A 25,920-nucleotide genomic window follows, 5' to 3' on the forward strand; every position below is an offset into this window, starting at 1 on the left:
AGGGGGCGGCGGAGGGGGTGGGGAGGGGGCACCGCCCGAGGAGCTCTGGTCGGCAGGGGGGTCTCTGCCGGGGGGGATGCCGTCGGCAAACGTCACCGATTTCTTGGGCTCCCCCGAAAGAGAGCCCCTTCCCGCAGGGATCAGGATCCCCGTGGCGGGGGGAGGGGGCAGCACCAGACACTTGACGGGGGCCGGGGGTCGTCCCGGGGGAGGTGGGGGAGGTGGAGGGGAGTCGCCGTCGCCCGCCTCGTCCTCCTCTCCGCAGCCGGAGGAGGAGCTCACCGGCGACGGTAGGGCCTGCTCCACCGTCTTGCTCCGGCGGGGTTTGAGTCGCAGGAACTTGGGGGGAGGAGGGGGCGGTGGTGGAGCCCTCTCTTCTTCCGCCACAACATCCGCCACGACCTCCACCTCGACTGGCTCATGAGGCGCCGGCATTCCGAGGTCTGGCAGGCAGGGGGAGGGTGCGGAGACGCAGGATAGGTCGTCCGACGAAGAGCAGGCCACTTCCTCTACGGCTGCCAGGCAGATGTCTTCCGTATCCATGACTGCGACGAACATGTCGTCTCCGGAAGATTGCTGGAACCTGGCATTGTCTTCCACGCAGACTTCGTTCTGGATCTCGACTTCGTCCCAGACTTCGGGCAATGGCTGCTCGACGACTTGCGTGCTTTCGCAGGTGGGAGCACGGAGGGCATCTGGGATCTGTTCGGTGCGGATGTCCTTGTTTGCTTGCACCTTGATGATAATTGGCCGCGAGATGTTCTTGCTGCTCGACACCTGCTGCTGCGTGGCTTCCGGTTTGCCAGTGGCGGTGCTACTCGGAGGAGGCTGAACCGTGCTCACAATCGCGACCTTTCGCGTGTGCCGAGGGATATCTTCCACGCTGCTAGACGCTTTAACGGTGTCGCAATGTTTTCTTCTGTGCGATTTCTTCAAGGTTATTACTGGTACAGAGCCTGAAGCTGCGACACTCATTCTGGATGACACAGCCGCAGTCTGGGACGTCGTTGTGCTTGGAACGGGAACGGGGCTTGGCACAGGAGCAGGAACAGGAACGGGGATGGGAGCGGGAACGGGAACAGGAGGTGGGATGGCCAGCCCAGGCAGAGAGAAGGAGGGGGCCTTGATTGGAACCGAGGAGGGAAGTGATGTTGGCAGAGATGTTGAAGCAGGGACACGAGGCTGGACTGATGGAGGTACACTGGGGGTAGCCAATGGAACAACTGCAGCGGTACAAGCAGGAACAGAAACGGAGGCGAGAATAGGAATGTGGGTGGAAGTGATAGGATGAGCGGAAAATGGTTCCAAGGATGGAAGAACGACTGGAGTAGGTGCAGTGACGGGAGCAAGATGAAAAGAGGGCACTGCTGTGCAAGAGGAATGAGCTGCATTTGGTAGTATGCTTCTTTCTTCCATCTCGCAGGTTGCCACCAACCTAGAAGCATCTGCCAACAATGCTTCTTGTTTCATTCCTTTTACAGGACTGTCTAACGAAGTGTCAGTGACAACAGTTCCTAGCGCACTGGCATTCTTAGATTGCACTACAGGATATTCCACACTAGGGCCACATTCAGCCATGTAGCTAGCATCGGGTGAACGTTCAGGCTCCATGATCAAGGTCTCTTCGCAGGGAACTTCGACTTCCTGAGCAACCTCCACTTCGATGCAGCTACCTAAATTCAGCTGTTCCATGAACTTTTCATACTCCGAAGTCAAGTCTTTGTCAACCCCTGCAACAGTAGCCTGCACAGGACCGAGGATGGCGACTGGACTGGGCAATGCAGCCGTGTCCACTTCGAGTACAGTTGTAGCCTGTGTTTGCAACTCCTTTTCTGGCTGGCAATTTTCAGCAAAATGATGGCTTTCATAGGCACTTCGATGATCTTGCAAACCTGTTGCCGCTAAAGCTGTCGTTCGATCGGTGAGAATGTTGCGGCTGTACTTGATGAACCTTTTCTCTTCAATTGACAGTTCAGAATCCAACACCACAGCCATTTCTTGCTCATCGTCGGAAAGCTGCATTGGCGCAGTTGAAGGGTGACCCATGATTTTCTTGTCAGTGTTAGTGTCCACAGAGACGGCTCTCTTCTTGGAGTTGCCATCAAGGTGCAAGGCGTCTACAACGGAGTCTTCCTTTACAAAAATGTTTTCCTTTATGAGCGGGGCCTCCTCTACGAGAGGGTCCTCTTTTACAGGAGGGTCTTCCTTTACAAGAGGGTTCTCCTTTACTAGAGGGTCCTCCTTTACTAGAGGGTCCTCCTTTACTAGAGGGTCCTCCTTTACACGAGGGTCCTCCTTTACACGAGGGTCCTCCTTTACAAGAGGGTCTTCCTTTGCAAGAGGGTCTTCCTTTGCAAGAGGGTCATTCTCCACAAGAGAGTCCTCTACAAGGTCCTTCTCCACAGGGGGGGTTTCCTCTATAACAGGGGGCTCCCCCACAAGGAGAGACTCCTCTAGAGCATTTTGCTCTTGTTCAAGTGGTTCCAGTTCGTCTTTTAAACCTGACACCAAGTCTGAAGATAAGCCAGGGTCCCTGATGGAGTCTGAAGGTTGGGCTGGCTCAATCTCTTGTTTTGGCTCATCTAAAGCAACAGGTGTTGAGACTGACTTCAAAATATTCTCTTCAGTAGATTTTTTGTTGTTTACCTTGATGTCATCGTGGATGTTCGCCTTGACCTCTTTTCGGATAGGGAGCTCCTCTATTTTTTCGACTTCGCTCCCCGAGTCCTCATTTCTCGCAGGTTGATCTGGGCTGTCCGCATTGTCGTACAAGCATTGCAGTGCTTGCAGCCCGGACATGACTTTTAGGTCCGGAGACACTGCTCGAGGTGTCAGTTTTGGTTTTTCAGCTTTTTGCACCACACATGAAGCCTCTTCACGAGCATCTTTCTTTCCAACGACGAGACTGTGAATGTTACCATACACAGGGTTGCATCCATATGAAATGAAGGGTTTGCTGTTGGTGTACTTGATAAGGGACATCGGCCAATTGATTTCCTTCTTGCGATCAAGCGACTTCACCTTGATGACTTCGGCGCTATCCTTGCGAGCTTTTGCAAGTGCTTCATTTCTCAGCTGTTCTTTCTCCTTTTGTGTTTTCTTTTCCTTGTCCTCTTTCTTTGCCTCAGATGAAAGCTTGGCTTTAGTATTAGTTCCAGATGGTTTCTCTGGCACATTCAAACTTTTATGTGCAGAAGTCACTTTTTCTGTTTTGCTTCCCAACACCTGCTTGTTGGTCTGGCCACTACCAGAATTACGAGACTTTTTAGCAACTTTAGGATCTTGCTCCGGGGTTTTCTTTCTCTTGGGTAGGCTTGCACACTCTTCAGTAAAAGATGTTGATGCATCCTTTCTTTTCTTGCGCTCACTTGTTCCACTACTTTCATTACTTTCGTTAGGACCAGAGATCCTTTTTTTTAAACTTTCGTCCAACCGAGCTTTTTTCCTGTAGTTGTTTCTCGCATCTTCACCGTGGTCAGTGCTATCAACCTTCCCCGTCTTTGAACTTGTTGGTGCGGTAGGACCATCATTGGTGCTAGTGATTGCACACTTTGTGCGTGGCACATCTTCATTAGAGATAGCCAGGGCAACCTTTGCCGATTTCGAATTAGAACCCGCCGAATCTGATTGTTTTTCAGAGGTGCATTTGGTCGTGGGTTTTGGCAGCTGAACTTCTTGACTTTTGGATAATACCTCGTCGGACTTCGGTGTAGAAGTTTTGACTTCTGGTAAAGCTTCAGCAGCATACCTTGGAGGTGGTTTCACGTGGCAAGCATCATCCTTACTTTCAAAATTTGCTTTGACTTCTGTTAAAGTTTCAGCAGCATACCTTGGAGGTGGTTTCACGGAGCAAGCATCATCTTTACTTTCAGAATTTGACATCTTCTCCAACTTCAAGCCAGAATTTTTTGAAGCATGAGTATGGCTGGTAGAACTTTTAGGCAAAGGTTTTTCCTGGGCAATGGGACTGCTCTTTTCGGTGGGCTTCAGGGTTTTCACACCCACACCTTCTTTGCTTTGTAACTGCACGGCATGATCAATGCCAGGTGCAGACGAAGGCTTGCAAGGACCCACGTCAATGGCATTATCTATAGCAGTGGAAGCAGGTAGACAGCCCTTCTTGCTCGACATCTCCGAGAGGAAATGACTCTCTAGGCTCGCTACCCTATCCACAGCGACCTGCCTGGCCTCCTCTTGCATCTCAGCTGCCGACGGTTGTGCGGAAACCCTTGGTGCCTCAGCCTTCTTTGCCATTCTAGCCATCTTCTCTTTGAGCATCTTCGACCTCAGTTTCAGCTTTTCCCTCTTCTTTTTCAGCTTACGAGGGCAGTCTGGAGAAGAAGATGAAGACGATGAGCTGCTTGAGCTGCTGGAACTAGAACTGGAAGAAGAGCTACTGGAGCCGTCAGACTCTGAGTCACTGCTGCTGCTTGAGCTTCCCTTGGAACTGCTGCTGCTGCTGCTGCTACTGCTGGACCCACTGCTGCTGCTTCTCGAGGAGCTTGAAGATGAGGAAGATGAAGAGGAGCTACTCGAGCTGCTCACCTTGCTTTTTTTCTTTTTTTTCCTGGCCTCCAGCTTTCGCTTGCTCTTGGAGGCTTTTCCTGCTTGCTCTCCTTTCTTCGAGGCCCTGACCAAGGCCTTCGCTTTTTTCTTTTTCAGCAGATTCACATCCTTATCGGCAGAGATGGCCACTGGCTTAGATTTGCACTCCTGTACAGCAGGCAAAACCTCCTGCCCACTAGACCTGCTCGTGTGCTTCTCGGCTTTTAAATCTTTGGGTACTAGTGCAACGTCCGAAGCATAATTTCCGATTTCATTGTTTTCATTTGTGTTTTTTAGAAGCCCTATGCCCTTTTGATGGCAGAGGACTTCTCTTTCCCCTAAAAAAGGATCGCTTGACAACGCTGTGGTTTTGCTGGAGTCCTCTGCCTTTTCAACTTTTTTATTCTGGCTTCTGCTTTCCTTTTCTTTTGCAGTGCCGCTTTCTGTTAAAGCCTCCTGCTTGAATCTTTTTGGTTCCTCTTGTTTAACAGCTTTATCTACGGAGGTTGGGACTTTATTCGAGGAAGCTTTTCTTGTAGCACTATGTTTTGGTTCAACAGAAAGATTCGACACTTTTTGTTGACAAACATCAGCAGACATGTCCTTCTCAAACAAATCAGCCAGGGTGGAGATTTCTTGTTTCACGTGGCTGGCAGAGCTTTGCTTCACATGCGGACTGTCAGAAATTCCGCCAAGAGCAACGTCATCAAACTCTTCATCCAGGATCTCCAGCAAGACCTTGCTTGAACCATCCCGACACAAGTCTCCGTCTGCGCTGAAAGTGCTGTCTGTCTCCCGAAATGTTTCAAGAGGACTGTCTTCGTAACTCAGATTTAAAATGGGTTCTTCTTTATCAGATTTTGAAAGCTCCCTCCTTGGAGACATAGGCTGCAAGTCACGGGAGCCATTTGATCTTGCTTGTGCTCTTTTCTCCCGAAAAGCTTCTCCGGCATTGGTAACTTGCTTGTCGGCAGTGGGGGTGCTTGATTTCTTGTCCTCTTGGCTCTTTAATGAGCTGGTGTGCTTTGCTTCTTTCTTTGAGTCATTCGTTCCAAGACTTTCGGCGTTGCCCCTGTGCTCCCTCGCCTTCTCCCCTTTCTTCCCATCACTGCTAGAGTGCTTCTCCTTGACCTTCTTGTCCTCCTCTTGCCTGTCCTTCTTTGGCCTGTCCCCTCCATCCTTTCCCTTGTCTCGTTCTCTTGAGCGGCTCCTTCTCTCCGTGCTTCGATTCCGTTTCTTCCCTCCTTCTCTACTGCGGCTTCTTTTGCGTTCCTTTCTTTCCTTGTCCCTCGACCTGCTCCTCTTCCGTTCCCTGGACCTGCTTCTCCTGCGGTCGTGTGCCCTGCCTGACCGCCGCTCTTTAGAACCACTTCTACGATCTTCTCTGGAGCGGCCTTGTTTTTGGTCCTTTGGACGGATCCCTCGAGGCTCCCTAGACCTGCTTTTCTTGCGCTCCTTAGACCTGCTCCTTTTTTTCTCAGCAGACCTGTTGCCCTTTCTATCGCGTGACCCACTCCTCTTTCTCTCGCGGGACCTGCTTCTATTTTCCTTGGACCTCTTTTTAATGGGAGGACTCCTGCTGGGCTTCCTTTGCTCATTCTTGGCATCAACTGTCGTCTTTTCCTTCTTCCCTTCTCTTTTTGTCTCCTCATCCACTTCCTTTGCTGGCTTCTCATCTTTTCCTCCATCACTTCCTTCTAATACCTTCTGCTTCTTGACATCTCCTGCTACCTTAGCTTCCTGCTCTCTTTTGGGTTTTTCGGGTACTCCTTCAGTGGCATCAGGAGGCAGCTTGAGCTCAAACGGATCACTTCTCACAAATTTGACAAACTCAAACTTGGGCTTCACCTTGAGCTTCTCTGGAGGAGCCACATGGTAAAAGTCCTTGTCTGGCCCATCCTCCGATGGCTTGTTCTCTTGCCCCTCCTTCTTGGTGTCCGAATCTTCAATGGCTGGCCCAGACTCCGAAATCTCTGCAGGAGCGGCCGCGGAGTTTGCCGCATCCTCCTCGGGTGTCTGCTCATCTTCCTCCTTGAACAAGCTGATCGGCACCGACGCCACTTTACCCTGGGCCTTGCGGGCAAAACTAAAAGACAGAGCACCTCCAGCTGACTTTGAAGAGGAAGCCGTTGCTCCTGTCGCTGCTCCTGCGGCTGCTCTCTTCACTTCTAGCGCTTTCTGGAGTGGTTGCTTGGAGGTCAGAGAGAAAGCAATGAGCCGCTTCTTCGCCAACGCCTTTCCAAGCAGCAGCTTTGATTTGGACGGCTCTGGCAAGGGAGTAGCAGGGGATTCGGCAGTCGTAGGACTTTTAGGAGTTGGAGACCCGAGTTGTCCAGAAGGGCCAGAAGCACCACCACTCATCGTTGATGCAGACAAGACAGGAGGTCCGGAAGCCGCAGGAGGTCCGGAAGCCGCAGGAGGTCCGGAAGCCGCAGGAGGTCCGGGAGCCGCAGGAGGTCCGGGAGCCGCAAGAGGCCCAGAAGATCCAAAAGTTCTTGGAGGTTCAACAGGGCCAGCAAGGCCAGCCAGCACAGGTGGAATGGGGGGCATCTGGAGGCTAGGGGGGTCACTTGAACCAATAATATTGGGAGGACCAGGGGCCCCAGAAGAACCTGTAGGCAGAGGTGGTCCCGGGAGCCCAGGAAATCCAGGCAGTCCAGGAAATCCAGGAGGCACAGGGAAGCTCGGTAATCCAGGCAGTCCAGGTAGACCCAGAAGACCAGGAAGTGGAATTCCAGGCATCCCAGGAAGTCCAGGAAATCCAGCTAGCCCAGCAAGTCCAGAGAAGGATGGAGGCAGTGGAGGTGGGGCAAGTGGAGGGGGCTCTGGTAACGCCGGAGGCTGCTGGTCTGGCAGGATGGGTGTTGGATCTTCGGGGGAGTACTTTTCTTGGCCAGGATCTAGCTTGGCTTCTGAGGTCAAAGGTCCAGGAGAAGTGGATGGATTACCAGGGAGGGGAATCTCAGGCAGAGGAGGAAGTTCGAACATGACTCCAGTCTCAAAGAATGTTGTTGGGGGTTCTGAGACAGGTTCTGAGACAGGTGCTGCAACAGGTGCTGCAACAGGTGCTGCGACAGGTGCTGCGACAGGTGCTGCGACAGGTGCTGCGACAGGTGCTGCGACAGGTGCCGCAGTGCAGACAGAGGAGCTTGCCGTGGAGCTCTGTGTATCTACAGGGTCTCTGCTGCTGGAGTCAGTAATGTTGCCTGCATCATCTTGATCCATGCTGACCTCTTCTTCATTTTCATCACTGTCAGAGTCATCGTCTTGATCACGACTTGGGGACCGGAGCCAGTCATAGATCTTTTGGGATGAGTCAATTTGTTGGAAGCGTCCTCTGAACTTTTCGCCCGTCCCCATCTCCGTAGGTCCTCTGCATTAGTTACGCATAGCAGAAAACAAGCATTCCAATCACATTGTCGTATTGCTACAACTTCTTCCAGCAAGGAATAGAAGAATCACAATGACAATCCTCCCAGTTCTCGTTAACGTCTTCACTATGCTCGGCATCAACTTTCTTGTGTTAAATTGTCAAGGCTAGAATATTTTACACCGTACTGCAGCCCTGCACTGCTGCGAGAGCACGTGGTTTCACGTTGCGTCTCATTTGCACGTGCTCTCAACTGAAGAAGCCAAACGAAGCCACACACTCATACGAGTAGCTTTGAGAGCATTGGAACACTATGGAAACTATGCTAACTTTATATTGATGCCAAGTAGAGACACTCTAAAGCATACCATATCTGCATAAATAAACTCTAAAGCATACCATATCTGCATAAATAAACTGGAGTCAAGTTTCTGGGTATGAAATTTAGAAAAGATAATATTACTGGGTGGTTTCATTTGACTTCAAAAGAACCGGGTGGGTGAGGTCTTTAACTTGGAAAGCTATGTGATATTCCAGTCCTTGAAGTGGCTCATGGGCTATTTTCAGAAAGACATCACCTTTCTAAAATTGTAACCTTGAGCAATTTTTCCTCAAATATGAATTGCTATAGTAAACAAATGATCAGGAACGCTGACACAAAGCAAATGTCAGTATGCAGCTATGGATATAAGTTATCTGGTGTTGCGTTGCTCATGCTAATATTTACTAAGAAATATTATCTTGGCCAAACTTTGTGGTAAAGCAATATTTTACGTCAATTTCTCTAAAAGGTCACATTGTTCTTTGTTTAAGCCAGGGGTTCTCAAACTTTTTGGTCTCGCGAAACCCCAGAAAGCCTCAAGAACTGCCGCGGAACCCCCCCTTCCATATTTGCCGACTGAGATGCAACAGACGCACAATTGTGGGCAATTTTGCTTGTGTTGCTTCCCATATATCCCCACCATATCAATTGCGATGTCAGTACAAAGTAAGATGAAGGCGCTTTGCATGGTGCTTCCGCGCAGCCTGCGGCGTGGGGGGAGGGAGGGGGGGAGGGGGGGTTGCAATCTGGGTGTTCACGGAACCCATGAGGCCAGCTCGTGGAACGCCTGTGTTCCCCGGAACCCAGTTTGAGAACCCCTGGTTTAAGCTATTTTTGTTGACTGTCCATATGGTTGCTAATAACTGTATATATGAGGGGTGATCAATACGTTTTGCCTCCTAGGCTGTAACTTTCTTATTCAATAATGGAAATGAAAGATGTTACATTCAAATAGAAGTTTGGAATCTCCTCATTCCCAGGAGCACATAACTTTTCAATATAGTCCCCACTGGCGGCAGTGCACTACCGCTACCGGTGCATTACTCTCTGTATGCCGTCGTAGATGATTGAGGGCTGCTTTTGAGTAGCTGGAGGAGCTGCAGTTCCAAGATGTTTTGCCTGATTAACCTTACAGCCCCGACCTCGCACCAAGAGACTTTTGGCTGCTTTCCAATACAAAAGAACATCTGAAGGGCACACGGTTTGCGTCTGACGACAAGGTTACCGATGCAGCGCACCGATGGTGTCGTCAACAGCCACCCTCAATCATCTACGATGGCATGTGGAGAGAAGTGCACCGGTAGCGGAAGTGCATCGCCACCAGTGGGGAGTGTATTTAAAAAGTTATGTGCTCCCATGAAAGAGGAGATTCCAAACTCTAATTTGAACGTAACACCTTTCAATTTCATCAATGAATAAAAAGGTTACAGCTTAGGAGGCAAAACTTATTGATCATTCTTTGCAAATATTGGATTACATCCTTTTGTTGTATTCTTGGGACAACCAGGTAACCGAGCTGTTCCCCAACAGCCCCCCCTCCCCCCCATAAGCTGTTTCTGGCAATGCCACTGTCGACGAGTATGCAAATGTACAAGCACAGCTTGTACTATGGAGCATCAGAGAAGGTGAGGTGCAAAGCGAAAGGTGGCTCTCTCACCTGAGCACAGCGACGTGCGCCCTCAGCTCGGCCAGCTGCTGTAGCCTTCGCTGTTCCTTCTCCCGGCCACGGCCTTCCCTCTTCACTTTGGAGAGCACGTTACGTCCGAACTCGCGCTGTTTCAGCTCCTTCAACCTCTGCAAAGCAGACGTCGGAATCTTTACTCTCGCACACATTCTGACATAGCTCAGGATATCCGTCTTGCAATAAAACACTTACGATAAAAAATCACCTGCCTTAGATTTCGTCAAATGCGACGAAGGTGTGATAGCGCTTGATTGGGTTTTTAACGAGAAACATTTTCTATTGGAATTGTGTGTATATATTTCCCCACCAAATTTAGCAAGGAAATTATGTCACGTGACATGGTGACATCATGCAGTCGGACAGACACCAAAAAGAAGGCTTGTGTTGGGTTCCCATATAAAGCTATCGCTTTAATTGCTTTCTGAGTAGAGCTTCAGTGCCAACACCCAAAAAGACCATGAAAAGGAAGTTTGTAGTTGGGAACCACAAGATAGTTCTCTCCTACGTGCGATTATTTCGTTGTGACATCACCGGCCCAAAATGGCTCTAAGGCTGCAGCATTTTTTTTTTTTTTCTCTTTTGCTACATTTTAGGTTTGCGACAGAGTGATTATTTATTGACAAGATATAATCCTTCTTTCGCAAGTTTCAATAAAGATGCGTTGGGGGCAAATATATGCAGTTGGGGTGAAAAAGAAATGTGAGCCTCATATAAAAATTTTTGCCCAGAACATGTAGCAATAAAAACTGACACCACTTCTAAGCTTTATGAAGAGAAAGTGTTCATTCTATGTTCAAACTAGCCAAAATGGTGGAAAAAAACAAACAAACAAATGTCCCATTACAAAAACAGATGCATTTCATTGCAGAACAGCATGCTAATTTATGTGAAATGATCCCAGTAGTCATGAAGGAAGCTACGCCTGGCTTTCAACATTGAAGAAAACATAGGAAAAGCTGCGAATATTCTTTTGGTCACACAGGTGCTCACACAAGCGGAATAAGGCTGCCCGCTCCCGTTCTCACATTCCGTCTTAGCTAAAACGGAATATAGCCCGCTGCCTTTACCGTGTTCAAATCAGATGCTCCCAGCATCACATGTGAGTGAAGATTTTTAATGTGGTGGGACAGCATAAATCTGGGTTTTCAAACTCTCTTTCCACCTTGAGAAACACCTGGTTGACCAACGGCCAAGGAATACCTCCCAGTCTCGTCACTGATGCAACAAGTCGGTGCGGAAGTCTATGGACCTTGTTAACAGTAATGTACAAACTGGAGAGCATCTGGCTCACAGTTACACATCAATGGGTGGCTCAAATTCACTCAAATAGTGGTTAAACTGGAAAAAAAAAAGGCTTTACTTAGGTGGGAGCTCGGTCAAACCACAAGGGCACTCCAGCAAACCTGCGTTCCTAGGAATCCAGTTTCAGAACCCACGGTAGAAGTGTTTGTTCTAAACTAAACATGTTTTAACGAAGCTTTGCCAAGTATTTCCTCGACTGAATGCATAGGAAAAGCGGGACACTGCAACAAACAATTATACCTGCTTGTGTGCATGGTCGTAAGAGTTCATGTGGTTGTCAAACTCCTGGTGCTTGGAGTACTGCTTGTCGCAGAGATCGCAGTAAAAATTGGCCTTGAGGGTGGCCAATGCCTCTTGCACAACCTTCTCCTTTTCCTGCACAGCCTGGAAAATCACACGAGGCAATGTGGGCTGAGATTTTGTTCTGTGTTGAATCACCAAGGGCCTTTTCATTTTTGAGGCTGTAAAGCACTAGAAGAAGAGTTCCACAACTGGAGCTTTCCCAATACGGAGTTTACGTCAACAAAAAAGGAGACCGAGGTGCTAACTAACCACAGCAAGCAGTCCAAACAACAGACCCTTTTCAATTCAATTTTTATTTGATGAAGTGAAGAATTAGTTCCCATATTCTGGGACCAGCTACAGTCGCCGACAGTTTTTTTTTGGACTCCGATAATTTGGACTTGTTCCGTATTTTGGACCTGAAAACGGAACCGTGACTTACCCCATAGAAATACTGCATATTCACGACCAATGTTTCAGACAGCTTGAAGTACGAAAGTTTGATTATTCGGACAAAATTGTTGTGAGCGATCAACGGAAAACACCATCGAGAAGCGGCCATTTTGAATTCTATGTTGGCTGTAAATGGATTGGCTTGGTTTGGCAGCACTACTTGAGTACTCCTGAGTCCTACCACTAGGTGACGCTATGCTAGGGCTTTTTTTTTCCATTTAGCTGCACGTCATCATCATCATCATTGTCATTTTGCTTTGTTTTTCTGTTCCTTCGCATCGCCAGTCGCCATTTTGCGCTCATAGATTTGCGTTTCTTATCTCGTTCAGACAGCGCTGGCATGGACATCGTGACCCCATCTGTTGTTCTGCCGCCGCGATAAGTCGTTAAGAAGCGCAGAAAGTACTCGACCATAATGCTAGAAAAGAAGGCAGTGATTCTCAAGCTAACAGAAAGTTGCCGAACGCAAACGGAGGCGTAACCTAAAACCAGGCACTATTTACGGCTTTTTTAAGCCCACTTAAAAGTAATAAAGGCAAGTTTTTCAATCTGCCGATTTTTCGGACTGCTCTATTATTCGGACGTTTTTTTGGTCCCTCCGAAGTCCGAATAATCGGTCGGCGACTGTAGTTCAAACTCGAGGAACAATAGAAGACGCTTTCCAAGTGCCAGTCCATCCATGTGTCCAGAGCTAAGACAACACTACAAAGGCCGAACTACGTGGAGCGAATGTGCGGTGAAGGACCGACGAACTTTGCCTGGCAGCGCGTTTGCTTTGCATGCAGCGCAACGGCCACTCTTCCGACGCCACACATGGCGCAAACGCCGCCAGGCAAAGTTCGTTGCTTTTTTTTTTTTTTTTTTGCTCCATGAAGTACGGCTTTAATGGCAGTGTCATACATAGGCTCCACACCGGGGAGCCAAAACGACCTTGATGGCAGAAAATTAATTTGAAAGAGTTGTTACCACGCATGTACCAACTTGAAAATGCTCCCTCTTTGTTATCAACTCGTTGAAAACAAGAAGTGGCAAAGAATGAATTTGGACAAGCTGGTACATGCATGCTGCCTTCGATTTGTGAAATTGGGGATGCAGGATTTAGGCGACCTTGTGCGCTTGTCGACACCATTAAGAAGGACATTTGTGGCTCTGGCTTTTGAAAAGGGTCTATTAAATAGCACAACAGTGACTCTACATTCTGGATCATCTATTATTGATACCACACTAGCTGGACACAAACTGCCGCTTACTCTTAACAAAAAGTCATATGCCAGGTAAAATAGGCTGTGCAGAGAACTGCACCTTGGGATGCATTTTAAATTACTTATTCACAGTAATTATGCGGAACACTTAAAAATATTCAGAGAGGCTCGTATCAAACATTTATAAGTGCTGGATTTTAGTAAGGTAAAAGGAGTTGAAGTCTATAGGCTTTGTTTGGGCCAGATTGAAATTTCTAGTGGGCTGCACCGTGACACTATGCTAATAATGCTACGTTCGTAGGAAGTCAAAATAATCTTGTTTGTAAATACCTGGTCACGTCTAAGTATGGAACCACCAGCTAGCGCCAAGGGAGCCTACACACTATTTTTACGAGCTTGGCCAAGTTTTACGTAATTCATAAATCAATGCACACGTGTACTGCACTGGCAGGCACACCCAAAAGACAAAGTATAGAGCTTGACTTGAATTTCATAACACAACCAGGAGCAAGGGAACTGCTGGAAAAAATATTACAAATATTGTTACTTTGCAAATTTTTTTTTCTACTATGCTGAAAACATTTTTGTCATGTTAGAGCTTGCCATTATTGACATGCTGTTACGGGATTTGAGTTCTCGTCATGCCTGCTGCAACAGCCAGATCTATAGATAGATCTCACAAAGCGTTCCACACATGCGTGACGTATCGTGCTCCAGTCGCGCAGACCCGCAGGCGGGTTGTCTCATGTGCAAAAGGTCTACAGTTCCCAAAATGCATGGTGTTGACGGCGGTGTAACGAAACTGGCTGGTGAGATCGGTCGTACTAAGCAGCGAACAAAAAAGGGTACAAGGAAAAAGGAATGGGGCAATGCACCCTCCAGAGTTCGTACAGGCTTCAAAGAAAAATATTTGAGGGTTTTCAAGGACTTCTAAGGGCCTGTAAATATATTTTCAAGGACCCCCTAATATACTCTATCTAGTAAATTTATAATACAACAACCTCTTGAAATGCACTGCGAAAATTCTTTATTGCACGATACCTATGAAAAGGCACATTTGCCAAAGAGACAGGGCTAGTAAAGGGTTTAGTAGAGCAACTACAGCTATTCCTTGATTTCCTGGTTGATGTTTAGAAGTTCTTCCATCTTTGTTTTTGCGTTTTCATTAGGCTGTTTGACTTGACAGTGTCAAGTCGGAGTGATTATTTATCGACAAGATATAATCCTTCTCTTGCAAGTTTCAATAAAGGTGCATTGGGGGCAAATATATGCAGTTGGGGAGAAAAAGAAATGTGAGCCTCATATATAATTTTTTGCCCAAAACCAACATGTAGCAATAAGAACTGATACCAGTTCTAAGCTTTATGAAGAGAAAGTGTTCATTCTATGTCCTAACTAGCCAAGTAAAAAAAAGAACAAACAAAAAGACATCCCATTACAAAAACAGATACATTTCATTGCAGAACAGCATGCCAATATATATGAAATGACCCCAGTAGCTACGAAGGAAGCTACACCTTGGCTTTCAACATTGAAGAAAACATAGGGGAAGCTGCAAATATTCTTTTGGTTCAACTTGACAATGTCAACTCGAAGAACCTAAGGAAAACGGCAAAAATGAAGGTGGTGTCATTTATTGCGTCTGCTTTCTCGGCGTCTGTAGTCGTCGTGACCCAGCCACAACCGCTGAAAGTCGCACTCCTCGGGCATTGCACACAATTTAAACTACATTCACGGTGTGTAGCGTAAAACAGACGTGGCACAAACAAACCAGGAGTAGCTAGCAAACAGTACGCGAGAATAAGGCGTTTGAGGGGCAAGATTGCAAGATGGAGGACGGGCGAGACTGGATCCGGAACCACCACCACCAATTGTGGCCAGGCACTTAACAGGCATCAAATAAATCTGTCTACATGTGCCATATAAAAGACTTCCTCGTTGAGATTTTGCAGTTTATGCTAACATTTTAGTGCTGTAAAAAAAATTTCATTATTGCAAAAAAAAAAAAACTGTTTGTTATGGGGAAATTCCAGGGTTTTCAAGCACCGCTAGAAATTCCAGGGCTTTCAAGGTCTGGAAAATCTCGTTTTCAAATTCAAGGGTTTTCAAGATTTTCAAGGAAATGTGCGAACCCTACTTTCCTATATTATCATATACCAAAATTTAAACAAAACCTAGGAACCTAAAGCACACTGTTACCATGAACAAGCTATCACCGGTTTTAAAAGCATCAAGTGCTCTTTCTTCTTCTAGCCGGATTGAAAATACATTTTTTGGAGTATTAATTGAAGCGGCCAAATTTGGCACTTGGCAACCCCGTTTCCAGGTAACGTGCAAAACAGCCTCCATGTCGTGTTTGTGCTAAAAGTGTGGCACAGTGTTTATTTCAGTTACTCAGTGGCTTATTTGCTAGAGTGAAGGAAAGAGCACAGCACCGAGGCAAGAGCCTGCCAGCTGCACATTTAGGTAAAATCGCCAGTTATATCAAAGGGATACAGTCCATACCTTGTACTTTAACTTGAGCTCTTCTGTCTCTTCTTTCTCAATTTCCAGGGTCTTCCTTTTCTCTGTGGTCTCCTCAGCATAGTCCATCTACGCATCAAAAGAAGACGTCGTCGTGCACATTTCTATACCACATCTCTTTGTAAAAAGACGCTGCACTCGCAAGAATACTTTTTTTTAACTGTCTACATGGGCTATGTACAATCATGTCTTGTTAATATGGAGACCTCCATTCTCCCCAAAATTGTCCATAATATGAGTTGTCTCTAATAACAAGACAAAAATGTGTGTATTTACCTAGTTCGTACCAGAAAAAGGTGTCTATATAGTGGGGTATTCACATTACTGAGGTCCATACTAACGAGATATCACTGCACATATATAAAAAAATTGATTCAATGTTTAGACCCCATTTTCAATTTAGGCAGAGCCATGGATGGAACATACAGGGTCATCTTACTCTTACCTTTTTTTCTTTTACACCTTCTCCCAGTGCACAGAGGTCAATAGTGTGTAGAAAGGTGCGCAGTGGGCATACCTATGCTCCACGGTCCTACCAGCCAATCAAAGCCTCAACGAATAACTTAGAGTACATTAAATATGTCTTCAATATTTGACTAAATTCAAAGGGTTATCACAGACAGGCTCTGTCAACAAGCACAAAAGCATGAATGTCATTCTTGTGAGCGATCTCATGAAGTGGGCACGCTGCACTGACATTAGCGTGCAGCCACCCCAGAGTAAGCCCCAGCGGGCTCTGGTCTGGGAGGCCTGGCTGGCCCGGCCAGCCAACCACTCCTTTCTCCCGGCACGCTCTGGTGCGGGCACGTAGTGCCATGGGGTGGCTCTCCTCGAAACTGACGTGCGATGGCCCTATCCATCAAATTTCGGCTTCATTTAGCTTTCGTTTCGCGTGGCTTTTTTGTGCGGCTTCAAAGCTGGGATGCCTCAGATTGCGGCTTCACTTCGCTCCGTTAGGAAAGGGGAATTTAGCTGCCGTTTGGCACGGCTGATGACGTCGGATCGTTCCATGAGACAGTTAACGCTTTCGCATTGAAACAAAAAATTACAAAACAGAAGAGGTCACGAAATTATCGGGAAGTCAGCAACGGTCACGAATGCTAATTCTCTATGCTCTTTTTGACAAAAATATGAAATGCGTCGTTACTCGCGATTTTTTAGTTTTCAGGCTAACTGGCGTTAAGTTCATAACTAATTCAAAACATTAATAATTTGCCTCAACCCTACCCCCCCTTTTTCTTTTTTCGAACCAAAACTCTCAGTATTTGAACAATATCAAGAAACATTGTCATAACTATGATTACTCGGCACACTTTTTGTTGCATACCAAAGGCCACCCAAAATGGTAAACACATTTTAATGCGAAAGCATTAACTATAGCATGGAGCCGAGGCGGCGGCGTCTGCAACTGCAAAAAAACGCGAAAGAAATGTCCATTCTTTCATTGGCTAAGCAAAACGGCTCCTAGATCATAGCCAATGGTGGCCGCTTCATGAGAGTGCGCGCTCGGCCTCCGCTCTAGTGGCAGGCGTCGCCGGAGCTGTGGCCGTTTCACAAGAGCGTGCGCTCAACCGCCCGCCAGCAGCAAAACGTGGCCGTCCCTGCCAGTACACCGCAAACAAACTAAGGGAGTGGAAGAACGACATTCGTGCTTTCGCATTCAAAACTCACAAGTGCTTAGGTGTCCTCGGAATTTTCATTGTGCTCTTTTCTCTACGGACACCCATCTTTAAAATTTAAATACACTTTGGATAAGAGGATAACAAACACAAAAAGGCTACTTCGAGCGTTCTACTTTAAGTCACTGACAGGACAAGAAAGATGCCCAGCCCCCAGCGGCAGCAGCTCGTTGCCTTCCGTCGTGCTTTGGTCGCACGTGTACACTTTAAGCTTCCGGCACACTAAAGTGTGGTCGAAGGGCTTGCGGATGAGGGACAACCGAAGTCCAGGCCTGTCGTTCTTGCCCCGTTGGCGACTACAACCGAACTTGCGAGTTCAGGCACACGAGACCGTTGGCGGCGGCGCCAGCGAGGTACACAAAACGCACACGACGGAAAAAGTAAATGTGAGGCTGGCAATGCCCCAGGTTCGTACTTCCATCTCCATTCTTCCAAATCCCATGATGTCCTCTTTGAGAATGATCGGCAAGGGGTCTCTGCGACCTGGAAAGACATGCGACACACACGCTCTGTAGCAGCCAAATAAACGACCAAGACGAGCGTGTACGGACGAGACTTATGATGGCTCTCACCAAATCAAATGCTGGAGGTTCTCCCGAACCGCTCGTGAATGGATTGAATTTTTTTTTTTTTGTTTCCCTCGTCTTCAACTCCGAAATAGGTAGATCGAAGGTGAAGATGCTGCAATTCAGCAGCTTTATTACTTTAAAATTTAGTGGCTTTTGCTCAAATATCTTTTTGAGTTGAATAATATTAATGAAAAAAAAAAAAAAATTAAGAATAAAAGAGCATAATCCTCCCCAGAAACAAACTATGTAGCAGTTAGGCAAGCATGGGAAAATAAAGAGGCCCAAACATTGCAAAAGTGATACAATACCATTGAAACTTTTTTGAAGACCCCTGTAATCACGTACGGAAGTGAAACGTTAAAATTCACTCCTTTCCCACACAAGTGCAACAAGGCAGTGGCAACGCAGAATGTATTGCGCATTGCTTGGCGGTGATGCTGCGCAAATGAACTTGGCACGCATTTCGTGCCTCGACAGCGGAAACACAATTGTGCGCAGCATTTCTTAAAACAAAAAAACAAAAATAAAGCACCTTTAAAGCTGGTGCATTATTAAAAGCGGAATGCAAAGTTTCCGTCTCTTGCGGTAGCACACCTCGGCTACGACCCTGCTATTTTGTGTCTCCCCGTTTCTTCCGAAGCATGCGCTCGTTGTCTTCCCCGTTGTCTCTTGCACCCTCTCCCTCTATACGTGCGAGTACGCTCGCTCAGCATCTCCTAGCCAAGAAGACCGTAGTTCTAAATTTTGTACATCCCCTACAGGAGGCCGCCACAGAGCACAGATTGTATAAATGTTGCATCAGCGTTTGGTTGGGACCCGCGCCCAATAACCGAGGACACGAGTCCTCAATTATTGAACAGGGGTGTCTCAGTCGAATGTTGGTATAGCACTTGTGCGACGCTTTTCCGTTACAGGAGCACTTTGCTCGAACTGGCTAGGAGCCAGTCACATAAAGCATACAGCATTAAAAGCAGTCATAAGAAAGGCATCACATGTCAGGTGACAAGTAGTCAAACCAAACAGAACAAACCAAAAGAAACGTTCACAAAGAGAAGAATGACTGATAAACGTGCAACAATGATGTCCTAGTGATGGGCTGAATCGGCAAAGTCAGGATTCAGCAATGTTTGGCATGTGCCACACTTTTGGAGATAGTGCAGACTGAGCAAATATTAGGCAGACAGATACACACGAGCTCGGACAATGACCGAGCTCAAACAAGACAGAGACGGTGGTACCCGGTGCAATTTGCAGCAAACTATGAACCAAGACCAGATGGTAATGGCACCGTATGTTTACCAGCTTGTGCTAGTGTGGTCGTGGTCAATATTTGTCGTCGTGAGTGGAAAATTGAACAGTAAACTGATGCAAATTACAAAACCTACCAACAATAAATGTTGTGAATATAGAATCCACACTTGCATGCAAAGCAGACGCCGGTGCAAAAACGTGCAAACTTACAATAGTGTAACCTCCTCCACGGGAGATTGCGACACAGAGGGAGGGGGCGAACTTGCACCGTTGAAGTTGCAACACATAAACTAAACTCGTGCATTGTGAACGTCTTTCAAAAGAAGCCCCTAATTTTGCAATGCACGATAGGATGCTGATGCAATTATCATGCAAAATAATACTCTATATCAATATTTATACCATACTTTTAACTTTCAACAAATGTCTAAAATACTTTCCGAAGGAGAAGTCATTGACCAGTGTGGCGACCCTGCCCTTCTGCTGAATTTGTAGATGTTGAAAGGAAGTTAAAGGGGTACACCAGCCGTTTTTTGAGCTACCCAAACAAATTGCATTTCTGACTACCTGGTCTTTATCTTTACGGTACGCTATTTATTTTCCCGAAATTCAAAATAGCAACCGAGAAAACCGTAAATGAAGATGATGCCGAAACAAGTATTCAAATTTTCGCGCACTCTCCAGTGGTGTGACGTCACAAATGGTACATACTTTTAGGTCATGCAGGTAGTCTTAAACAGAGTATGTCGAGTGTTTTTTTGCATGCTCTTCAGTGAATCGGCTACCAAGCATTCTTTTCCCACCATCAAACGTCTTGTAATCAGTTGGGAACATCGCTTGCTGCCCACTTTGTACCATTTCTGTCGTCACACTTCAATGTTGCCAGTAGGGGCTCCCGGTTTGAGAAACACGATGAAAACAAAATTAGAAAATTGAATAACTCAGCGAAATGTTTGTCTTTTCACACAATACTTGGGGAACTGGTACAGCCGTGTCTATCGGTCTGTTGAGACCATTTTGAGGCAAATCGGCGGCCACGAAAAAATTGCCGGAGTATTCCTTTCAGCAATGGCAAATGATTCTGCAAAAGTTTGGCCCGTCACTAGTTTTTGTACCATAAACAAATCTGATTGGCAACACTAAAGCAAGGAAAAAAATGATGCAACGCCACAAGACTCGGGCACGTTGCCCTGGGGCTTTCGCCCATGATGCAAGATCTCTACCGTTAGATGTCCAGGTATAATAATCAGTAGGGCAAGTAATTCCTCATGAACTTTAAACTTATTATTAGTGATATTATTGTCTAAGAAGCATGCTGGGAGTAGGGAAAACAGGTAGCATTCATTGTCCCAAAATATTAAACCTCGGATTCTTCCAATATTTGTTTAAAACACAAAACCAGCACGGACAAGTTTGCATCTCAAATGATTCCATGCCAAGCAAAGCAAAGTTATAGCATCTTACGTCGATCCGGCCTCTAGCATTTGTGCTCAGCCTGTCCACAGCACACGGACCAGAAAACCAACCTTAAGCCAGGGGATTGAATCCACTAAAGTCTAAAAAGCACGAAGCCAAGTACAAAAAGCTTTGACTCCCATCTATTGACGACGTAACGCTGACTTTCCAGAAGCACCCCTTATAACAGGCCTCGAATAAGACCACTTGGGACAGAAACAAACAGACAAACAACAACAAATCCCACTCAAACCTTTATTTCACAACAGGGTGTCACTGTCTCGATGTGAAACATTAACTACTAGCTTCTCTCCGAGTAGACCGCTGCTAGGCGACGCTTAGAAAGGAGGTCGTGCCTTCCATCAGCCTTGACTTTGTGCAACACTGCGAGGAATAAATTTAAGATTTGTTAGGGCATTTCACTTCTCCCCAAAAATGGTGTTCAAAAATATTTTTACCATGGGGCATACATGGAAAGAAGCATTCTGTTCCGACTATAGTTTAAATTCTATCAGACTACGAATGCCTTCCTGCCAAGTTCGGAGAAACCAAATCCGGGAGAATTTCTAAGCGCACGGGTGGGGGAAAGGGGGGAGCTGTGTTTAAAAAAAAATATTGACAAGATAGTATTACACTGCTCATGCTAGCAAGATACAGCCGGGCCTCGCTATCAATGTAACTGTCTGTTGCGACGCAAAAACTCCTTAAGTGCGGGAGGGAGGGGGGGGACTAATGTGCATTTACCGGGAGATTTTTCTGTCAAACATACAACCATACAAACTGAACATAATTTGGGAGTTTCGCAGGTTATATGGGAAACTTGGCAGGTATGCTAATGCAGAGTTGCTAACAAAGCGGTGAAGCTGAATTAAAAGAAAGCAGTGAATGTGTTTGTGCAACATTCAGGCGTGTACACTGCTTTACATGTAGTATACCACACCATGAAAAGAACAAGTACGAGCGAGGGGCTTTGGTAACATAATCCTCTTCAAGTGCAACCAGAGCAGTATTCCAAACTACCCACTCATTCATGTTAACCTTTCACAAAACACAAAATTTTAACTCGTAAATGGGGAATTACATAAATGACTTCTTGTTAAAAGCTCTCTGATTTAAGTCTTTTTGACGCCTCAATGAGGCAGATGCCTCAATAGCCTTTTTTTCTTTCTTTTGATGTATGCTTCTGCTGAGAATGGTTTATGTATAAAGCGTACTTGAAAAAATTACCACTATTGCCAACAATATAAAATTGAAAATAATGTAACGATTTGCCTGGGTCCCTCACAAAAATGTTTTCCTTTCCCACACTATTGTGGCAAAGGCAATGGTAATGGAGAATGTGGTGCATTTTGCTTCGCAGTGATGCTGCACAGATGAACCCGCTACGGACCTTGTCTTTCAATGGCATGAACATCGTCGTGCATGGCGTCTTTGAAAGAAAGCGCTAGAAAGATAGCGCTTCGTGACTGGCAAGTCTGTAGCGGGTGTTCGCGTGTATATTGCATCATAAAACTTGAATCTGCTGCGTCCTCGATATCCGTTCCCGTCAGATGCAAGTTCTCGGCAGATTCCTCGCACCGTGAAACGCGGATCTGCCGCGTCTGCAACTTGCGTTATTCTTTCACAAGACACAGGAGTTCGTTGCAAACCTCCAAGTGTTTATCGCATCGCGAGACGCGAATCTGCGGTGTTCGCGATCTGCAATATCTATTCCCGCATCACGTGGTTTGTAGCCGGTGCCAGGGCATTTATCATTAATTTTTAATAAAGTTTTGCTCTGGCAGCCCGAAAGATAGGCCATCCTATGTTTTTCCCCGTTTATTTCTTCATTTTGGGTGGGCGTTTTTTTTAAACTTTACAGCAGTGTTTTTTTGTTGTTTTTTTTTCATCGTGAAAACCTAACCTGCCTAACGCTCATTTTCCGCCCAAATGTAGCGCCAGCGGTCCGAACCAGATGGCGAGGTTTCAGAACTATACTTTATCTCGTTCAAAAGTTACAAGTGATTTTCTGAAAATTTAAATAGGAAAATGGAACCCGTTTTTGGCAATTGGCATCACTCGGCTCCATGTATTCAAGAGCTCCGTCAACAGCCATTTTCACACTGAAATTTTAACGAAAATTTGTTTTTAAACGAGATAATGAATAGTTCTGAAACATTGGCAACTAGTTTGGACCGTTAGCACTGCACTTAGGCATAGAAAGAGCATTTGGCGTTGCATGGTTTATTTTTGTGGTGAAGAAAAACCCTATATACTTTTTTGGGACACCTTGCAATTTACTGTTTTTTAGGGTAAGTTCATTGGTAGTGAATTTTCTTCTTTTTTTTTTTTACGAAAAAATTACACATTAGGGACAGAACATGGTTAGCACATATTTAAAACAGAAAATTTGATTGTGCACAAGAATGTTTGCTATTCCTTTTAATCTATATGACAAGTACTACCTGGGGTGTGTTTAATTTTTCCACCTGACGTCGCAAAGCATTACATTTTAGCAGAATCGCACGTTGGGCTCTAGAACAAATGACATGCCTGCATGTGTACAGCATGCATTTTCATTTTATCTTTCAAAGTAACACTTTGTGCCTTGAACCAACAAGTATAAAACACCATGCACACCATGCCTTTCAGCTTATTACAGCTTCATCAGTCCACATATATTGAAAATTCTAAATATTGCAGTTTTGTCTGTCTGTTGACCATCAACAACTTTATTCAATTGTTGGACTTCCTGCACCAGAGTGGAAAGTGAAACCACATTAAATATATTTAATATTACCATATGATGTGGTTCACTGAGCAAACTATTATCTTAAGTCTTAATTATGAATATTTCATATTGTTTCAACTGCATCACTGCTAGTGCAAGGTGATGTTGCAAAATAGCTATACAACAAAAGGGCTACAGTCATAGCTTTGGCACACACATCTTTTGCAGCATTCACAAGTTGAGTGGTCCAAACTACCAAGCACTTGGCTTGCCACTCTAAAAAGTTGCCACCCTTGGTAGCTGTCAGCTTACGTTTACTTTGTTCACGCCTCCCTAGATTCTACTATGGACCCAGACTGGGGTACCTGTATGAGAATGAAACCTTATGCAAAGAGTCACCACACAGTGGGTTCGTCTTGACATACGTCGATGTGTGTGGGACCGAACAGCAGCAAGTACAAATATCTAAAACTATTCCAGTCAGCACAACATGCAAACCTTCCTTTTCCTTGCAGAACGAATGCAACCGTTACATTTGGCCGGTACTTTGGACAAATCATGACATGTGAGAGCGGTCACAGTAACAAAAGCCTCATTCACTCCTAAAAGAAGAGAAGAAAAACTCCTAGCTTGTTTGACACTTCGTTAACGAACTTGAGGAAGCTGTGAGCACATGGCCATAGCTTCCTATGCCTCATTTCACCTAGCAACGATATTTGAGCCAAAGCTACAGTACAAGCACTTTCTTTGAAATGTATCTCAGTTGCTGAGTGAGAGAAACTGTAACACAAGTTTGCACCTGTAGCTTATGTGGGAAGGAATAAAGAACAATTTCTCCCCGAATATGCAGTTATATACTGATTGTAATCTTATTTCAGAGTTATCAGCCCGTAAACTTTTGCTAAGGCGTTTAACAGAATACAGAAAAGCTAGGTTTCTATGGCCATTAAATTATTAAAAATGAATGCAATAGGTAGACAGAGCAGAAAAATGAAAAACTGAAACCTTTGACTCGACCACCATGAGGGCATCGGTTGGAGACCAGCAGTGTCCCTGCTGCATGGTTCCCCCAGTGTGACCGAAGCAGCTTTGGGATCTCACCATCCTTCCATGCACCTTTAGTATGTGGGTCCCTCCAAGCACTTCATGCTAGAACGTGGAGTTGTATGTTAGGGCCAGATTGAGCCTGGAGCCTTTATAGATTACACAAATATTTACAACAGACCAATCACTTGAGTGATCATCGTAAACATTGAGAGCAAGGAGTGAATGCTGCTCCTATTTCTTCAATTTCTGTTTTTGCAACCGCCACTGATGAAGAGAAAAGCTAGTGCATATCTCGCAGCTTAGTCGGATAGCATCTTTACATATGTTTCACTTGAGTGATTCTACACTTATAAGTAACTTTTAGAAACCATGGGAAGCTCCTGAAAGAGCGCAAGCACCACGTGACAAGTAGCGGTCAGTTACGTGATAAATAGCCAGCACTTTTCCACTTTCCCGTGGTGTCCGCAGGCGCCAACTATAAATTCGTATTGCACCGTAAATATAGCTCCAAAAACTTATTTTTCGTAGTAAATTCGTTTTATGACTTCCTTCCCCCAACCAGTCTGTTTTAAAAGTGTTCTTTTCCTTTGCATGTGTCCTTTAAGAACATACTTTTAGCTACACTCAAATTAAATTCTTTATTTTTCTCCATTGGGAGAGGGGAGGCAGAGCAAAAAGCAAGTCGTGCTTTGCCTAACAAGCCTCTATCTCCTCCACAGCAGCGGAGAAAAAGCATGAATATGCACAATATTCTATATAATGATACACACACACAACTTTATAAAGAAGTACTTACAGAGGTGTTAATTAAAAACAAAAGCAATCAATTAATCTAGCTTTCCACTATAAGCAAATAGATTATAGAAACCTTATTAACAAATATCAAATGAAACTTTTTTCTGGAATGTTATTGACAGCCTCCCTAATCTTAAGGATAGAAATTGATATTGATACACTTTAAAAGCTCTGTTCGTGACAGAGCTTTAGGATTTTTCGGGCATCTTGCAATTTCCGTGGCCAAATTTCAATATATCTTAAGTGTAATCTGAAAACCCTTTGACTAAAAGCTGCAGGTGCCATTCATTTCATGACATGAAGAAAGATTGCTGCAATATTTGTTTGCAACGGCCAAGGACTTCACTAAATCAAAAGCTACTCAAAACTGCGTAAGACACTGATTTCCAAGAAAGTAGTAAAGGTACACAAAAATATTGCTGTTACACTGAAAATTTTGTCAAAATGAGGTTTGTTGTATCGAAGTTCAATAGCAATCATTGAGGTCGTTTAGTCATGCAGCCCTTAGCTGTGACTGCACCTCAAAATGATTTTACCTGCTAGTTTCAAGCTTAAAGAACCATAAAAAATATACAAACTTTGGCTAACAAAACTCAGGTAAAACTCCTCACTATTACAAAGCGTAGAGCAGGCATCAGCCCTTGTCTAAGGATACTAACTTATGAAGGAATAAAAAAAACTCATAGGAAGAGATGAATTATCTGGTCTCACTGCCACCTTCTATAGTATAG

General features: G+C 45.5%; 1 protein-coding gene across 1 annotated transcript in view; it reads right to left on the reverse strand.

Moving 5' to 3' along the window:
* Positions 1–25,920, reverse strand: part of LOC8051977 (protein piccolo) — a 61,532-nt gene that overhangs the window by 929 nt on the left and 34,683 nt on the right. The window contains 5 exon segments of the mRNA XM_002434170.5: positions 1–7,918; positions 9,895–10,031; positions 11,464–11,607; positions 15,666–15,752; positions 17,778–17,845. Of these exon segments, the coding sequence (XP_002434215.4) occupies positions 1–7,918; positions 9,895–10,031; positions 11,464–11,607; positions 15,666–15,752; positions 17,778–17,845 (8,354 nt within the window).

Source organism: Ixodes scapularis, unplaced genomic scaffold, assembly GCF_016920785.2.
Source record: "Ixodes scapularis isolate PalLabHiFi unplaced genomic scaffold, ASM1692078v2 PGA_scaffold0__279_contigs__length_252992795, whole genome shotgun sequence".
NCBI lineage: Eukaryota > Metazoa > Arthropoda > Arachnida > Ixodida > Ixodidae > Ixodes > Ixodes scapularis.